Below are 18755 nucleotides of genomic sequence, written 5' to 3' on the forward strand. Positions count from 1 at the left end.
GGAGGTTGCAATAAGCCAAGATCATGACACTGCACTCCAGCCTGGGTGACAGTAAGATTCCAGCAAAAAAAAAAAAAAAAAAAGAAAAGAAAAACCTGTGCACACAGGACACGGCATGGTCTGACCCTTACAGTGTTTTATTTTTCTCTAAATGCAGGTGGACAAAGCCACACAGACAAAGAGTACGTATTCTGGGATCACCCCTATGCTGAGGAAAAATTCTAGTGTTGACACAGGTGACACTTTCTTGCCTCATTTTTCTGGAGAGCCACTCTGGTTTGAACTTCCTGCCAGAAATGTGATTCAAGCACTTTTGTCTTAAGAAGTGAAGAACCCGGTCAAGAAATGTGACCATTGGCTCTAGTGCCTGGAAGGCACAGTGTCATTTGGAGAGAAGAGTGTGCTGGGCATCAGGGTTGGGAAGTATGGAGGAATGAGTCAATGTGGAGTGATTGTGAATATCTCTGCGAGTTTGTGTGCTTTTCCCCAGAAAATATGTTCCCATGTGCAAAGCACAACACAAAGATTGATACTCTGAACCCAAAATTTCATCACCACTGCACTTTCCAAAAATCAACCCATTCATTCCTCATCACAGCTGTAGTGGAAGGTTAAGTTTAATATCCCCAGTCCTCACATGGAGATGATGTAGAGATAAATTTTCAGGCTTTTGGTCTCCTAAATGGAAATGGCATAGATGAACTCGGGAATGGGTGGAAGGTTGATGCTGTGGGCTACTAGTCTGAAGTTATCACGTGGCCCTGGTGTAACTTGTCACCCTGTCAGAGAGTCCTTAGCATCTGTGTATGTGGAAGTGTGTTGGCCTATAAAGATCTCAAGCACTGTGTACCACAATAGAATGGTCTCAATGGTCAGCTGACCCAGAGTTTGAGTAGGTTCATTGTACAATGGACTTTGGTGCGGTTGTTACTATGAAACATACAGAGAGAGTTGCCAGGCATTTGGTCTTAAGTGATGGGGTATTCCTCACCTCCTGGTCAAAAGCAAGGAACATTCAGGGACATTCTATTGTATTTAATGACATCGTCACCACAAACATTAGAAATGTTCCAATTCAGTATCACACATACCTAAGACACAGGACCTAACAAAATTTCAAGGAGCCTGTTGGCTGTTATTCCGGTGCCCATCTCCTCTCCTGGAATCTTCCGCACAACTGGGTTAGAAAGGGTCAGCACCCCTGCCTGCTGCCCCCCAGGAAGTGCTGTCCCAGTCCTGGGGCCAGTGTGAGCATGAGCAGCAGCGGACCCCATGACACACACACGTTGACAGGAAGAGCAGAAGGACAAACATCACAGGCCAAGGAGGGGTCATCTGTAAATGGTAGGATAATTCAGTATTTTCATCTTGATTTAGTCTTCTTTAAAACAAAAGGTTACTGAATGCATACAACATTTTGGCTAGAATTAAATCTCTTCTTTGAAGAAATGTTGCTTTTTATCTTGTTCAAAATGTTCTGGCCGGGCATTTTGGATGGCCAGAGCAGTCGAATCACTTGAGGTCAGCAGTTCAAGACCAGCCTGACCAACATGGAGAAACCCAGTCTCTACTAAAAATACAGAATTAGCTGGACATAGTGGCGCATGCCTGTAATCCTAGCTACTCTGGAGGCTGAGGCAGGAGAATCGCTTGAACCTGGGAGGCTGATGTTGCAGTGAGCCGAGATCACACCATTACACTCCAGCCTGGTCAAGAAGAGAAAAAGTCCGTCTCAAAAAAAAAAAAAAAATTGTTCTAGAAGCGATGAAAAACACAGCAACAGGACATGTGGATCCTGCGAAGAAAATGATCTCAAGGGGATCAAGAAGGGAAGGCAAATTAGCTCAGGTCAGATTAGGAAGGAGGAGCCCTATAGGGAAACACTGTGTGGTGTAACCGGTTTCAGAGGGGTTAGTTCATGTGCAAGACGTTGCCTTAGCTAGAGGACCAAGGCCCTGTCTTCTGTGGCCATCCTGATGCCGTCCTTCACCATTTGCCTTCCCTCACCACCATGGAGGATGGACCGGCAGAGGCTGAGCCTGTGCTGTGAACACACCTTTCCACACACACCAGCCCCGGGTCCACAACTCCAAGACCACCTGAGGGATTCAGTCAGTGGAGCTCATGTGCTTATAGTGACTCTGTTTCCCAGGTGACAAGGAACATCAGGAGGAGGATGTGCCAGGACAGACATCCTCGGAGGAAGCCTCAGGGGTTCACATGGTAAATTCTTCTTTTTTCCTCTAAAATGGAAATTTTATTTCTCTCTGTTTCAGTTGAGTTAAGATGTATACATCTTACCATGTACATTATAGGTGACTTACAGAATTTCTTGGTGGGCAAATGTCAGAGTTCATTATCACCAAAAAAAATGATTTCAGATGGCATCCACATTTGCAAACTGTATGTCAGCAGGCATTTTCCTCAAGAGAAATGCCTTCTTCTTGAGAAGTATTTGGAATTGTCAAACAAAAACATTGGAAAATCTTGCAGAAAAATCTTGTGCCTTACAATGAATGTCTTCTAGATATTGGGGCCATTGTCTCAACCACTATTTTCCATCGGTTTTTTTAGTGTCAAGTTAAGAAAAGACCTATGCATGCAAGAGACAGCATGGTCTGACCCTCATAGTGTTTTCTTTTTCTCTAGATGCGGGTGGACCCAACCACACTGGCAAAGAGTACGTATTCTGGGGTCACCTCTTTGTTGAGGTTTGAGATCCTCGTGTTGTGAAGGTGGCGCTGTTTGCCCTAAGGTGTGAGTGGCAGGGCGAGCACTTGCCTTCCTAGGAGGATGGAGGGTGACTCATGCATTACGAGGTGGGCAAAGACAAATGTGACTGTGGTACAGCAGAGGCTCCAGGATGTCCCCATTGAACCCACCGTGGACAAACGTTGGTTGGCTGCTTGTTTCTGAAGGCTTTTGCAAAACAAGTGAATGCATTTGGTTTTGGTCAATAGGAATATAACCTGAACCAAAGTACAGCCTGTGTTTTTTCTTGGAGTATGCGTTTGGTGGAAACTTACGTGTATATATTGAATTTAATTGCTGTGTAGGTGTCAATACTTATCCCACATTTTAAAACAATCAGGCTGGTGTGATTTTAAAATGTCCCTCGCTAACCTCAGAAACTTATCTCTTCATAACCCAATTCTCCTAGTCATGTTTAATCTCTAGAATACAGTTTCTGTGTGGTACTCGGGGGCTTCCTGCTGAGTGATTAAAGGTAGAAATCTGTGTTACCAACATTGAGGCCCTAAGAATTCACAGGCAGCTGCCCACTGGGCTCTATGAGGGAGAGAGCAGGCTATAGCCTCGGCCTGGGTCTGCAGAGGAACATGATTTGGAGGAGCAGAAGGAAGGCATGAGGGCAGCAAAGCCATGGGGGACGCCGAGGTGCAACATCAGGAGAGTCAGTTCCACATCATCACCTGGGCGGGGCAGGAATGTTCACGCCTCATCTGAAGGAGGCGTTGAGCTCCGACTTCATGGCTGGCCTGAACATTGGCCGTCTTCCTACGAGCCTGGTCATAGGAGCGCCTTCCTTGTTTCTAGTCTTCTCCATCTTCCTGTGTATTGAGGGCAATGGCACCACCAGAGATTAGTGAGAGACAGAGAACAGGAGTGAGTTCCTGTAATGTTCAACTTAGCCCAGAGAGGACATGATCAGCAGGGACGGATTGCGAGTCAGGTCAGACACAGAGTAGTAGGCATGCTTGATCTCCCTGTGGCTGGGACAAAGAACAGCTTCTGGGAGTCTCTGGACAGCTGGTCCTTGTGTAGCTATTATTGGCCAAGAGTGGCCTGGCCCAGAGTTCCGTTTTACTGGAGGGAAGCCTCAGCTCCCAGGCTGAGCAGCTGCCCAGTGCTGGTGTCAGAGGAGGTGAGGAGACCCTGCTCTAAGGCAGGCTGAGCCCAACAAAGGGAGAGGGGCTGCCCTGGTGTTAGGTTGTCCTTTCTACTTTCCCATGTGACCCATAAGACATCAGTTTCTCTGTATCTCTGAGACAGCCTTGCAATCATCAGTCCAAAAGTCTGTTGTCTCCTACTCATAGGTGGAGGAATCCTGGCCATGGCAGGTCACGGGAGGGCACGGACTGTGTCCTCCTCATTCCTTCTCATCTCAGAGCTCAGTCCTGGGCAGCCCATCTTGGGCCCCAGTGATGTTCTGAAGCCAGCATTCCTGTTCTGAAATCTAGCACATGTTGTAAAGGCTTTCTGCTCTTTTTCTGTAGTCTCTGGGTTCCCACGCTTACCCAGGAGCCTGCGTGGATTCTCATCCAGGGTCAGGGGAGAAGAGTGTGGGCTCCTCAAACAGTGAGGTTTTCTCTTCTCTGCTCCTGCGGTTCTGCTCATGTCTTTTCCTGAAGTGAGCACGGAATGATTACAATAATAAATTTTGTATATGTTTTGCCACAATAATGTCTCAAGTTCAGTAAAAGGGATGGAAAGTGAAGGAGAAGCATATGTAGACCCAGGAAAGACAAATGACATTGTCACATTTCAACAGGAAAGTGGAAATTTCCCAGGCCTCTAAATGCGTAGGGGAAGGATGAGACACTGCCACGGCATCGGCAGTGCGTGTCTGTGCTGCCAAGGCTCTGTCTTTCATGGCTTTCCTGATGGTCTCACTGACCTTTCTTCATCACCAAGGAGGATGTTCTGGCAAGAGTTCCGTTTTTGCAGTTAACCCCCCTTGTCTACATGTGCCAGCCCCGTGTTTTTAGCACCCGAGTCTCCCTGACGGGTTCCTTCAGTGCACCCAACATGCTGACAATGACTCCGTGTTTCCTAGAGCGTGACGAAGACTTGTTGTGTGAGCATCCACTCAAGATACTATCTGAGATGTTACTAGGCTCTTTTGAGGTAAAGTCTTTTTTGTTTATCTGAGGTGGGAATTTTGTTTCTCTTGGTTTCCATATAAATTGAGGTAAGATATGATAATCTTTCCATGTACCTTATGGATGACTTACGGAATTTCTTTGTGGGCAGCTGAAAATGAGACTTTATTACCCAGAAGAATGAATTCAAGATGACATTTGTAGGTGACAGGTTCACCTAAAAACTCTATGGCAGTAAGCATTTTCCATGGAAGTTCTTTCTTCTTGTAAAGAATGGTGAACATGCAGTGAAAATAAACTTGAAAATCGGGCACAAAAATCTTAGGCCTTTGCATGTGTCCTCTAGGCTTTATTTGGGGACGTTGTGTTGACTGTCTTCACTATTTCCATTGGGTTTTCTAATGTCAACAAGTGCAGTAGAGATCTGTGCACACAGGACACAGTGTGGTCTGACTCTTATAATGTTTTTCTTTTCTCTAATTGCAGAAGAGCATTGACGTAGAGACAGAAGGTATGTATTCTGGGATAGCTTTTTTAAAAATTGTTTTTATTTTACTTGGAAGTCTGGGATGCATGTGTAGAATGGCACGTTTGTTACATAGGTATAAATGTGTTGTGGTGGTTTGCAGCACCTATCAACACGTCATCTAGGTTTACTGCTCAGCATGCATTACGTATTTATACTAACACTCTCCCTCGACTTGCCCCTCACGCTCCAGGAATTACTTTTTTGCTAAGGAAATACCTTATTTTTTCAGAACAATGGCACTTTTTACCATGCATTTGGTGGAGAATTTCTCTGGAGCTTCCTAACAGAAATGAGGTTTTAGGCAGTTTGGTATAAAAAACAGTAAGACTTCGGTACAGAATTTTCACCATCTTTCTGTAGTCTCTGCAGGAAGTGGTGTCCCGTACGGGAAAGAGGGTGGTGTGCACAAGGTTTGGGAGGTGTGGAGGAGAGAGTCTGTGGGTGGTGATTGTGTCTTTGGGATTTTTTGTGCATGATCAAAGCACAACATAAGGATTAATTTGTTTTTTTTTTAAACTATTCCATCACCCTGCACACTTTACATAAATCAGCCCATTCATTCTCCACCACAGTTGTCTGAAGTTAAGTTTAATATCCCCAGTCATCAGATACTGGTTGGGCAGGGATGAATTTCTCAACGTCTGGCTTTCTCTGTAGAGGAGGGAAATGGGAAATCAGGAGTGGGTGGAAGGTTGATTCTATGGGCTACTCTCCTGTATTGATCTCACAGCCCTAGTATAACTCATCAGTCTGCAGACTTTGAGCACCTAGGTGTGCATGTGGAAGTTTGCTAGCGTATAGACATTCTAAGCACTGTCTGTCCTCATAGGATGGTCTTAATGGTTGCATAACCCGGGATTAGAGTTGGGATGTTTTAGAGTGGACTTTGGTGTGGTCAGAAATGTGAAACACACACGGCGAGGTCACAGGCTTTTCGTTCAGTGGTCGTGTTATTCCTCAGATCCTGTTTAAAAGCAGAGAACAGGCTGGGTGTGGTGGCTCACGCCTGTAATCCAGCACTTTGGGAGGCCAAGGCGGGTGAATCACTTGAGGTCAGGGGTTTGGGACGAGCCTGGCTAACACTGTCTCTACTAAAAACACAAAAATTAACTGAGTGTGGTGGCAGGTGCCAGTAATCCCAGCTACTTGAACCTGGGAGACGGAGGTTGCAGTGAGCCCAGATAATGCCACTGCACTCTACCCTGGGTAACAGAGTGAGATTTTATCTCCAAAAAAGAAAAAAAAACCGGAGGATAATCACGGGCATATTCTATTATGTTTAATAACACGGTTGCCGCAAGTGTCACATATGCCCTAATTCAACCCACACAACCAAGACTCAGTGCAGAATAGGAACTCAAGGAAGAACTAGGGTGTTATTCTGACGTCCATCTCCCCCGGTGGAATTTCCTGCATAGCTAGTTTGGAGAGTGTTAGCGTCCCCACCTCCTGCCCCCCATGATGGGTTGTCCTGGTGTTGGAGCCAGCGTGAGCGTGAGCAGGAACTGATTTCACAGACACATACATTGTGTTGAAAAGGAAGAGTCGAAGGGCAAATATGCTAAGTGTGTGTCATCTTTCAATGATAGGATGGTTGAATATTTTAAAATGTTGGTTTAATTCTCTTTGAATCAAAGGTTCAGAGAAGTCATAACTCTTTTGACTAGAATTAAATTTTTTTTGAAGAAAGGTGGCTTTTTATGCAGCACAAAATGTTTCGGGGTGGGGGATGATGATCAGCAGCACCTGTGGATGCTGTGGAGGAAATGACCTCAGAAGTGATCACGAAGGGAGGGCAAGTTAGCTCAGGTCAGATTAGGAAGGAGGAACCTGACACGCTGTAGGGAGGGTCGCCTGCCCCGTGTCCTGTGCCCTCTTTGAGATCAGCTGTGTCTCATTGCTGAACTTGCCTTAGCTAGAGGACCAAGGCTCTGTTTCCCATGACTTTCCTCATGGTCTCATTTGCCTGCCTTCACCACCAAGGAGGATGAGCCTACAGCTCCGTCTGTGGTAACCTACCTTCTTCACACATGCCAGCCTCATGTCCACACCACGCAATACAACCCGAGGAATCTTCTCAGCAGAATCCATGTGGTGACACTTACCCTATGTCTCCTAGATCCTCAAGAGGACCTCGCAGCAGAACATCCATGTGAGGCACCTGTTGAGAGGGTCCTCTCTGTTATCAACGTAAGCTCTTCTTTCTTTGTCTGAAAGGGGAATTTCATTTTCCTAGGTTTCTTTCAATTTCACTTGAATAAAGATAGGAAAACCTTACTAACATGTACATTATAGATGCCTTAGAGAATTTCTTGGTGGGAATTGTAAAATGAGAATTCTTTACCAACTAAGGACTAATTCAAGATGGCATTCTTGGATGACAGCTTCAGTTACAAACTATGTCGGCAAGCACTTTCATCAGGAGGAAAACCTTCTTGAAAATACTGAATTTGCCACCAAAATTAACTTTAAAATCTTGCACAAAAACCTGGTGACTTTGTACAAGTGTTTTCTAGGCTTTATTTTTGTGGCCGTTGCCTCCACCAGAATTTCCCATCTGGCTTTCTAATAGCACTAAGTTAAGAAAAGACCTGTGTCAAGGACAGCACGATCTTACCCTCACAGTGTTTTCCTTTCTCTAACCTCAGGCGGAGGCATTCACAGAGACAAATGGTACGTATTCTGGGATCACCTATGTGGTAAGGAAAATTCTTAGTATTAAGAAAGGTGACACATTGTTGCCTGGTATTATCGGGAGAACCATTCTCCTTGGAACTTTCTACTGGAAATGAGGTTAGGGTAGAAATTACTGAGTGTACTGAAGCGGGGTGATCATCCTACGTAGTGCGTGTTAGCTGCAGTGTCGTTTTTATGACATCGAATGAGGTGCCTCAGGGTGGGGGTGTAAGGAGTCTGTGTAGAATGATCGTGAGTGTCTTTGGGAGGATGTGTACATTTCTCCAGAAAGCATGTTTCCATGTGCACAGCTCAACACAAAGATGAGTGTGGTAAGTAAAAATCCCATTACCACTGCACACCGTGCGCCAATCAGCCCATTGGTCCTCCACCACGGCTGTAGCTGAAGGGCAGTTGGAGATCCCCAGCACTCAGGTGGAGATAGTGCAGAGATGAATTTGCCAAGCTCTTTATCTCCTCAGTGGAGGAGGCAGAGGTGCACTCAGGAGTGGGTGGAAGGTGATGCCATGGGCTACTACTCGGCAGTAATCACGTGGTTCTGGTATAATTTGTCATTATGGCAGAGAGCTTGAGCACCTAGGTGTGCACATGAAATCTGGATAGCCTTCAGAAATCCCAAATACTGTCTCTCATGTAGGATTGTGTCATTGGTCACATAACTCAGTGTAGGGATAAGTACATTTTACAGTGGACTTTGGTGTGGTCACAAATGGCAAACAGACATTGAGAGGTCAGGCTTTTGGCTGCAGTGCTGTGTTAATTTTCTCATCTCCTGGTGAAAAGCAGAAAATGATCAGACATGTTATATTGTATTTAATGAGATAATCACCACAATCCTTACACGTGCTGCAGTTCAGCACACACACCCAAGACACAGCAGCAAATAAGAACGGAAGGAACAACTTGGGTATTATCCTGGTACTCATCTTCTCGCTGGAATCTTCTACAGAGCTGGGTTAGAGAGGGTCAGCGCCCCCACCTGCTGCCCCCCAGGGTGGGCTGTCCTAGGGCTGGAGCCAGTGTGAGCATGAGCAGCAGCAGGCCCCACGGCACACACACACATTGTGTTAAAAGGAAGAGCCGAAGGACAAACATCACATGCCAAGTAGGAGTCGTCTGTAAATGGTAGGATAATTGAGTATTTTCAAATCTTGGTTTGGTCTTCTTTAAAACAAAAGGTTAGTGAATATAGAGAATATTTTAGCTAGAACTGAGTCTCCTCTTGGAAGAAAGGTTGCTTTTTATCTAGTACAAAATGTTCTGTCCGGCCACGGTGTCTGACACCTGTAATCCCAGCATGGTGGGAGGCCCAGACGGGTGGGTCACCTGAGGTCGGGAGTTTGAAACCAGAGTGACCAACATGGAGAAAACCCGTCTCTACTAAAAATACAAAATTAGCCTGGCGTGGTGATGCATGTCTGTAATCCCAGTGACTTAAGAGGCTGAGGCTGGAGAATCGCTTGAACCTGGGAGGCTGAGGTTGTGGTGAGTTGAGATCGTGCCATTGCACTCCAGCCTGGGAAAGAAGAGCAAAACTCCTCATAAAAAGAAAAACAACGAAAAAAGTTCTAGGAGGGACAAAACACACACAGCAGGACATGTGGATCCTGGGGAGGAAATGACCTCGAGGGGATCGAGAAGGCAGGACAAGTTAGCTCAGGTCAGATTAGGAAGGAGGAGCCCTGGATGCTGCAGGGAAACACTGTGTGGTGGGCCCTGTTTGAGATGGGTTATTTCATGTGCAAGAGGTTGCCTTAGCTAGAGGACCAAGGCCCTGTCTTCTGTGGCCATCCTGATGCCGTCCTTCACCATTTGCCTTCCCTCACCACCATGGAGGATGGACCGGCAGAGGCTGAGTCTGTGCTGTGAACACACCTTTCCACACACACCAGTCCCAGGTCCACAACTCCAAGACCACCTGAGGGATTCAGTCAGTGGAGCTCATGTGCTTATAGTGACTCTGTTTCGCAGGTGACCTGGACGATCTGCAGGAGCATGTGCCAGAGCAGACATCCTCGGAGGAAGCCTCAGGGGTTCACATGGTAGAGTCTTCTTTTATCCTCTGAAATGGAAATTTTATTTCTCTCGGTTTCTCTCTGTTTTAATGGAACTAAGATGTATACATCTTACCATGTACATTGTAGGTGACTTAAGGAATATCTTGGTGGCAAATGTCAGAGTTCATTATCAACTAAAACATGCTTTCAGATGGCATTCACATTTACACACTGTATGTCAGCAGGCATTTTCCTCAAGAGAAATGCCTCCTTCTTGAGAAGTATTTGGAGTTGTCAAAAACAATGGAAAATCTTGTAGAAAAATCTTGTGCCTTTCCACGAATGTCTTCTAGATATCGGGGCCATTTTCCCAACCACTATTTACCATGTGTCTTTTTAATTCAACAAGTGAAGACCTGTGCACCCAGGAGACAACATGGTCTGACCCTCATGGTGTTTTCTTTTTCTCTAGATGCGGGTGGACCCAGCCACACTGGCAAAGAGTACGTATTCTGGGGTCACCTCTTTGTTGAGGTTTGAAACCTCAGTGTTGCGAAGGTGGCTCTGTTTCACCTGCATTTGCTCAAGGGCTTCTCTTGTTTGAGCTTCCTTTAGAAATGAGATTTGGGAAGTTTGATTTAAAAAATACGAAGAGTCAGGCCGGGCGCAATGGCTTATGCCTGTAATCCCAGCACTTTGAGAGGCCGAGACAGGTGGATCATCTGATGTCGGCAGTTTGAGACCAGACTGACTAACATTGGGAAATCCTGTCTCTCCTAAAAATGCAAAATTAGCCAGGCGTGGTGGTGCATGCCTATAATCCCAGCTACTCAGGAGTCTGAGGCAGGAGAATCAGTGGAGCCCAAGAGGTGGAGATTGTAATGAGCCAAGATTGTGACATTGCACTCTAGCCTAGGGAACAACAGTGAAATCTGTCTCAAAAAAAAAAAAAAAAAAAAAAAAGGACCAAAAACTAAGAGTCCAGTAAACGACTCTAACCATGATACTGTCATCCCAGGAAGCAGCAGTGTCATGTAGCGTGAGGTGCTACATCAGGGTTTGGAGGGACAGAGGAGAGAGTCTATATGGAATGATTGTGGATGTCTGGGAGTGTGTGTGCATTTCCCCAGAAAACATACTCCCATGTTCACAGCACAACACAAGCATCAATGTTCAAGGACAATTCCATCACCACTGCACAGTTTGCATAAATCAACCCATTCATCCTCCACCACAGCTGTTCCTGAAGATAAATTTAGCATCCCCAGTCCTCAGATGGACATGGTGCAGAGACGAATTTCCCAAGCTCTTGATCTTTTAAATGGAAGAAGCACATGTGACCTCGGGAATGAGTGGAAAGTTAATGCCATGGGCTACTACCTGGAATTTGTCACAAAGCCCTGGTAGAATTTCTTGCTAGGCCAGGTGGTTCCAGCACTTCTGTGTGCATGTGGGAGAATGAAAACCTATTCAGATCCCAAACACTGTCATGACTGGGTGGTGTCAGTGCTCAGCTCACCCAGGGTTGGTTTGAGCAGGTACATTGTACAGTGGGCTTCAGTGTGATCATTAACGTAAAACACAGAGTCCACAGGCTTTTGGTCTACAGCAGTGAGGTCATTCCTCAGCTCCTGTTGGAAAGCAGACAATGATGAGTGGCATATTCTATTGTATTTAATGAAATTATCACTGCACGTCTTAGAAATTCAGTAGAACCCAATCCCAAGACACGGCTTCCCATAAAATCTCAAGGATCAACCTGGGTGTTAGCCTGGCACCCATTTTCCCTGCTGGAATCTCCTACATAGCTGGGCTGGAGAGGGTCAGTGTCAGGCCCCCAGCCCCCTCGCTGCTCCCATGACAGGCTGTCCCGGTGCTGGAGTCAGTGTGAGCATGAGCAGCAGTGAACCCCATGGGGCACACACTTTGTGTTGAAAAAGAAGAGTGGAAGGACAAATCTCACAGGCTAGGTAGGGGTCATCTTTAAATGGTAGGATAATTGGGTATTTTCAAATCTCGGTTTAATTGCCTCATCACAAACAGTTAGTTAATGAAATCTTTTGGCTAGAATTAAATCTCTTTCAAGAAAGGTTGCTTCTTATTCAGTACAAAACCTTCTAGAAGGGGTGATATACAGAGCAGCAGCACATGTGCGTTCTGAGGAGGAAATGACTTTGGCAGGGATCAATAAGAGGGCACTTGAGCTCAGGTCAGATTAGGAAGGAGGAGCCCTAAGAGGCTGCCAGGGACACACAGCCTGCACTATGTGGTGTGCGCTGTTTGAGGTTGGCAATTTCACGTTTACGAGGTGGCCTGGAGCTAGAAAGCCAAAGGCCCTGATTCCCTTTCTTCCCTGCGTCTGTCCTGCTCTGCTGTCCTCCTCCCCCACCCACCTCAAGCAATGTTTCTGAATTGTTCGTGAGCAACAGCACCAAGGTGCTGACGGTCACTGTGTGTCCTCCTAGTTCCGCCGGGACATCTGCAGGCGTGGTCCAGTGACAGCGAAGACGAGGAGGACCCAGAGGATGTGGAGGTCAGGCCACCTGGATTTGTCTGAGAAAAACTGCTGCTTTCTTAGCTTTGTATTATTTGGGTGAAATTAAGATACGAGAATGTGACAACATATATCTTAGATTAGTTACACAATGTCCTTGGGAGGAGCTTTAAGTGAGAGTCTGTTCCCCACTGAGGGTTGACTTAATACAGAGGGAGAAAGTGACAGCATCCACCACACATTGTGGGGCAGTGAGCTTGTGCCTTTACCAACTTGGTTCTCTTTCGAACAAAATCACTTACTGGCCAACCAACATGGACTTGAGAGGAAACGTCCTCTGAGAAAAATGTGTCTTTAGTGTGATTCGATTTGCTCTGTTCTTCTTTTGGGTTCCTCTGAACACCGGTTTCCATCTTGTTTTCTAATGTCACTAAGTGAAGAAAAGTCTTGTGCACACAGGACACAGCAGGGTCTGATGCTCATAGCAATTTACTTTCTGTCATTACAGAGATCCTCAGGAGTTACAGAAAAGGGTACGTATTGCGGAAGCCCTCCCATCCTGATGAGTCCCCCAGATGATGAGGAATGTGCCACGGTCTCGCTGGCCTTCCTGTGGACAGGCAGCCTGAGTGGAGCTTCCTCTCATGGATGAGGACCTAGGCTGTAATGGGAGGGAGGGATGGTTGTTGCAGATAGAGCATGATGGTCACATTCTGGAGTCCCTGGGAGCAACTGCGTTCTCTGAGCATGGGGTGAGGTTGTGCGCATTGATTTGCTGCGTGTCTTTTTGAATTCACGTGGTGAGTGTCCAAAATATGTAATGTCAAGATCATGTAGAGGCCCAGCCTCTATCCCTCAGTCTAGTCTGGTTTCCGTGTTCTGTGCTCAGGAAACACAGCAACATGAAAAGGTAACCAAAGGGCTTGCCCTAGGCTGTGAGTGGCAGGAGGAGCACTTGCCTTCCTAGGAGGATGGAGGGTGACTCATGCATTACGAGGTGGGGAAAGACAAATGTGACTGTGGTACAGCAGAGGCTCCAGGATGTCCCCATTGAACCCACCGTGGACAAACGTTGGTTGGCTGCTTGTTTCTGAAGGCTTTTGCAAAACAAGTGAATGCATTTGGTTTCGGTCAATAGGAATAGAACCTGAACCAAGTACAGCTTGCGTTTTTTCTTGGAGTATGCATGTGGTGGAAACTTAGGTGTATGTATTGAATTTGATTGCTGTGTAGGTGTCAATACTTATCCCACATTTTAAAACAATCAGGCTGGTGTGATTTTAAAATGTCCCTCGCTAACCTCAGAAACTTATCTCTTCATAACCCAATTCTCCTAGTCATGTTTAATCTCTAGAATACAGTTTCTGTGTGGTACTCGGGGGCTTCCTGCTGAGTGATTAAAGGTAGAAATCCGTGTTACCAACATTGAGGTCCTAGGAATTCTCAGGCAGCTGCCCACTGGGCTCTATGAGGGAGAGAGCAGACTACAGCCTTGGCCTGGGTCTGCAGAGGAACATGATTTGGAGGAGCAGAAGGAAGGCATGAGGGCAGCAAAGCCATGGGGGACGCCGAGGTGCAACATCAGGAGAGTCAGTTCTACATCATCACCTGGGCGGGGGAGGAATGTTCAAGCCTCATCTGAAGGAAGAGTTGAGCTCCAACTTCGTGGCTGGCCTGAATATTGGCCGTCTTCCTACGAGCCTGGTCATAGGAGCGCCTTCCTTGTTTCTAGTCTTCTCCATCTTCCTGTGTATTGAGGGCAATGGCACCACCAGAGATTAGTGAGAGACAGAGAACAGGAGTGAGTTCCTGTAATGTTCACCTTAGCCCAGAGAGGACATGATCAGCAGGGACGGATTGCGAGTCAGGTCAGACACAGAGTAGTAGGCATGCTTGATCTCCCTGTGGCTGGGACAAAGAACAGCTTCTGGGAGTCTCTGGACAGCTGGTCCTTGTGTAGCTATTATTGGCCAAGAGTGGCCTGGCCCAGAGTTCCGTTTTACTGGAGGGAAGCCTCAGCTCCCAGGCTGAGCATGTACCCAGTGCTGGTGTCAGAGGAGGTGAGGAGACCCTGCTCTAAGGCAGGCTGAGCCCAACAAAGGGAGAGGGGCTGCCCTGGCGTTAGGTGGTCCTTGCACCTTTCATGTGTGACCTATAAGACATGAATTTCTCTGTATCTCTGAGACAGCCTTGCAATCATCAGTCCAAAAGTCTGTTGTCTCCTACTCATAGGTGGAGGAATCCTGGCCATGGTAGGTCTCGGGAGGGCAGGGACTGTGTCCTCCTCATTCCTTCTCATCCCAGTTCTCAGCTCTGGGCAGCCCATCTTGGGCCCCAGTGATGTTCTGAAGCCAGCATTCCTGTTCTGAAATCTAGCACATGTTGTAAAGGCTTTCTGCTCTTTTTCTGTAGTCTCTGGGTTCCCACGCTTACCCAGGAGCCTGCGTGGGTTCTAATCCAGGGTCAGGGGAGAAGAGTGTGGGCTCCTCAAACAGTGAGGTTTTCTCTTCTCTGCTCCTGCGGTTCTGCTCATGTCTTTTCCTGAAGTGGGCACGGAATGATTACAATAATAAATTTTGTATATGTTTTGCCACAATAATGTCTCAAGTTCAGTAAAAGGGATGGAAAGTGAAGGAGAAGCATATGTAGACCCAGGAAAGACAAATGACATTGTCACATTTCAACAGGAAAGTGGAAATTTCCCAGGCCTCTAAATGCGTAGGGGAAGGATGAGACACTGCCACGGCATCGGCAGTGCGTGTCTGTGCTGCCAAGGCTCTGTCTTTCATGGCTTTCCTGATGGTCTCACTGACCTTTCTTCATCACCAAGGAGGATGTTCTGGCAAGAGTTCCGTTTTTGCAGTTAACCCCCCTTGTCTACATGTGCCAGCCCCGTGTTTTTAGCACCCGAGTCTCCCTGACGGGTTCCTTCAGTGCACCCAACATGCTGACAATGACTCCGTGTTTCCTAGAGCGTGACGAAGACTTGTTGTGTGAGCATCCACTCAAGATACTATCTGAGATGTTACTAGGCTCTTTTGAGGTAAAGTCTTTTTTGTTTATCTGAGGTGGGAATTTTGTTTCTCTTGGTTTCCATATAAATTGAAGTAAGATATGATAATCTTTCCATGTACCTTATGGATGACTTACAGAATTTCTTTATGGGCAGCTGAAGATGAGACTTTATTACCCAGAAGAATGAATTCAAGATGACATTTGTAGGTGACAGGTTCACCTAAAAACTCTATGGCAGTAAGCATTTTCCATGGAAGTTCTTTCTTCTTGTAAAGAATGGTGAACATGCAGTGAAAATAAACTTGAAAATCGGGCACAAAAATCTTGTGCCTTTGCACGTGTCCTCTAGGCTTTATTTGGGGACGTTGTGTTGACTGTTTTCACTATTTCCATTGGGTTTTCTAATGTCAACAAGTGCAGTAGAGACCTGTGCACACAGGACACAGTGTGGTCTGACTCTTATAATGTTTTTCTTTTCTCTAATTGCAGAAGAGCATTGACGTAGAGACAGAAGGTATGTATTCTGGGATAGCTTTTTTAAAAATTGTTTTTATTTTACTTGGAAGTCTGGGATGCATGTGTAGAATGGCACGTTTGTTACATAGGTATAAATGTGTTGTGGTGGTTTGCGGCACCTATCAACACGTCATCTAGGTTTACTGCTCAGCATGCATTACGTATTTATACTAACGCTCTCCCTCCCCTTGCCCCCCACACAGCAGGAATTACTTTTTTGCTAAGGTAATATCTTTTCTGAAGGTGCCACTTTTTTCTCTGCATTTGTTGGAGACTTTCTCTGGAGCTTCCTAACAGAAATGAGGTTTTAGGCAGTTTGGTATAAAAAACAGTAAGACTTTGGTACAGAATTTTCACCATCTTTCTGTAGTCTCTGCAGGAAGTGGTGTCCCGTACGGGAAAGAGGGTGGTGTGCATCAGGTTTGGGAGGTGTGGAGGAGAGAGTCTGTGGGCAGTGAATGTGTCTTTGGGATTTTTTGGGCATGATCAAAGCACAACACAAGGATTAATTTGTTTTTTTTTAAGACTATTCCATCACCCTGCACACTTTACATAAATCAGCCTTTTCATTCTCTACCACAGTTGTCTGAAGTTAAGTTTAATATCCCCAGTCATCAGATACTGGTTGGGCAGGGATGAATTTCTCAACGTCTGGCTTTCTCTGTAGAGGAGGGAAATGGGAAATCAGGAGTGGGTGGAAGGTCGATTCTATGGGCTGCTGTCCTGTATTGATCTCACAGCCCTGGTATAACTCATCAGTCTGCAGACTTTGAGCACCTAGGTGTGCATGTGGAAGTTTGCTAGCGTATAGACATTCTAAGCACTGTCTGTCCTCATAGGATGGTCTTAATGTTTGCATAACCCAGAATTAGAGTTGGGATATTTTAGAGTGGACTTTGGTGTGGTCAGAAATGTGAAACACACATGGCGAGGTCACAGGCTTTTCGTTCAGTGGTCGTGTTATTCCTCAGATCCTGTTTAAAAGCAGAGAACAGGCTGGGTGTGGTGGCTCACGCCTGTAATCCAGCACTTTGGGAGGCCAAGGCGGGTGAATCACTTGAGGTCAGGGGTTTGAGACGAGCCTGGCTAACACTGTCTCTACTAAAAACACAAAAATTAACTGAGTGTGGTGGCAGGTGCCAGTAATCCCAGCTACCCTGGAGGCTGAGGCAGGAGAATGACTTGTACCTGGGAGACGGAGGTTGCAATGAGCCTAGATCGTGCCACTGCACTCTAGCCTGGGCAACAGAGTGAAATTTTGTCTAAAGAAAAAAAAAACGGAGGACATTCAGGGACACAGTCTATTCTATTTAATAACACAATTGCCACAAGTGTCACATATGCCCTAATTCAGCCCACACAACCAAGACTCAGTGCAGAATAGGAACTCAAGGAAGAACTAGGGTGTTATTCTGACGTCCATCTCCCCCTGTGGAATTTCCTGCATAGCTAGTTTGGAGAGTGTTAGCGTCCCCACCTCCTGCCCCCCATGATGGGTTGTCCTGGTGTTGGAGCCAGCGTGAGCGTGAGCAGGAACTGATTTCACAGACACATACATTGTGTTGAAAAGGAAGAGTCGAAGGGCAAATATGCTAAGTGTGTGTCATCTTTCAATGATAGGATAGTTGACTATTTTAAAATGTTGGTTTAATTCTCTTTGAATCAAAGGTTCAGAGAAGTCATAACTCTTTTGACTAGAATTAAATTTTTTTTTGAAGAAAGGTGGCTTTTTATGCAGCACAAAATGTTTCGGGGTGGGGGATGATGATCAGCAGCACCTGTGGATGCTGTGGAGGAAATGACCTCAGAAGGGATCACGAAGGGAGGGCAAGTTAGCTCAGGTCAGATTAGGAAGGAGGAACCTGACACGCTGTAGGGAGGGTCGCCTGCCCCGTGTCCTGTGCCCTCTTTGAGATCAGCTGTGTCTCATTGCTGAACTTGCCTTAGCTAGAGGACCAAGGCTCTGTTTCCCATGACTTTCCTCATGGTCTCATTTGCCTGCCTTCACCACCAAGGAGGATGGGCCTACAGCTCCGTCTGTGGTAACCTACCTTCTTCACACATGCCAGCCTCATGTCCACACCACGCAATACAACCCGAGGAATCTTCTCAGCAGAATCCATGTGGTGACACTTACCCTATGTCTCCTAGATCCTCAAGAGGACCTCGCAGCAGAACATCCATGTGAGGCACCTGTTGAGAGGGTCCTCTCTGTTATCAACGTAAGCTCTTCTTTCTTTGTCTGAAAGGGGAATTTCATTTTCCTAGGTTTCTTTCAATTTCACTTGAATAAAGATAGGAAAACCTTACTAACATGTACATTATAGATGCCTTAGAGAATTTCTTGGTGGGAATTGTAAAATGAGAATTCTTTACCAACTAAGGACTAATTCAAGATGGCATTCTTGGATGACAGCTTCAGTTACAAACTATGTCGGCAAGCACTTTCATCAGGAGGAAAACCTTCTTGAAAATACTGAATTTGCCACCAAAATTAACTTTAAAATCTTGCACAAAAACCTGGTGACTTTGTACAAGTGTTTTCTAGGCTTTATTTTTGTGGCCGTTGCCTCCACCAGAATTTCCCATCTGGCTTTCTAATAGCACTAAGTTAAGAAAAGACCTGTGTCAAGGACAGCACGATCTTACCCTCACAGTGTTTTCCT

At 46.0% G+C, this 18755-nt stretch overlaps 1 protein-coding gene across 15 annotated transcripts in view; it reads left to right on the top strand.

The window, feature by feature from the left end:
• LOC106995771 (protein FAM153B) overlaps positions 1-18755 on the top strand; it is a 39858-nt gene that overhangs the window by 18066 nt on the left and 3037 nt on the right. For all 15 annotated transcript variants that reach the window (XM_077937558.1, XM_077937561.1, XM_077937563.1 and 12 more), the window contains 14 exons: positions 158-182; positions 2153-2223; positions 2650-2680; positions 4796-4866; positions 5328-5352; positions 7490-7560; positions 8019-8043; positions 10039-10109; positions 10537-10567; positions 12530-12597; positions 13067-13091; positions 15531-15601; positions 16063-16087; positions 18241-18311. In XM_077937558.1, coding sequence (XP_077793684.1) covers positions 158-182; positions 2153-2223; positions 2650-2680; positions 4796-4866; positions 5328-5352; positions 7490-7560; positions 8019-8043; positions 10039-10109; positions 10537-10567; positions 12530-12597; positions 13067-13091; positions 15531-15601; positions 16063-16087; positions 18241-18311 — 681 coding nt within the window. The remainder of the gene's footprint in view (positions 1-157; positions 183-2152; positions 2224-2649; positions 2681-4795; positions 4867-5327; positions 5353-7489; positions 7561-8018; positions 8044-10038; positions 10110-10536; positions 10568-12529; positions 12598-13066; positions 13092-15530; positions 15602-16062; positions 16088-18240; positions 18312-18755) is intronic.

The sequence above is a fragment of the Macaca mulatta genome, chromosome 6, assembly GCF_049350105.2.
Source record: "Macaca mulatta isolate MMU2019108-1 chromosome 6, T2T-MMU8v2.0, whole genome shotgun sequence".
NCBI classification, from domain to species: Eukaryota; Metazoa; Chordata; class Mammalia; order Primates; family Cercopithecidae; genus Macaca; species Macaca mulatta.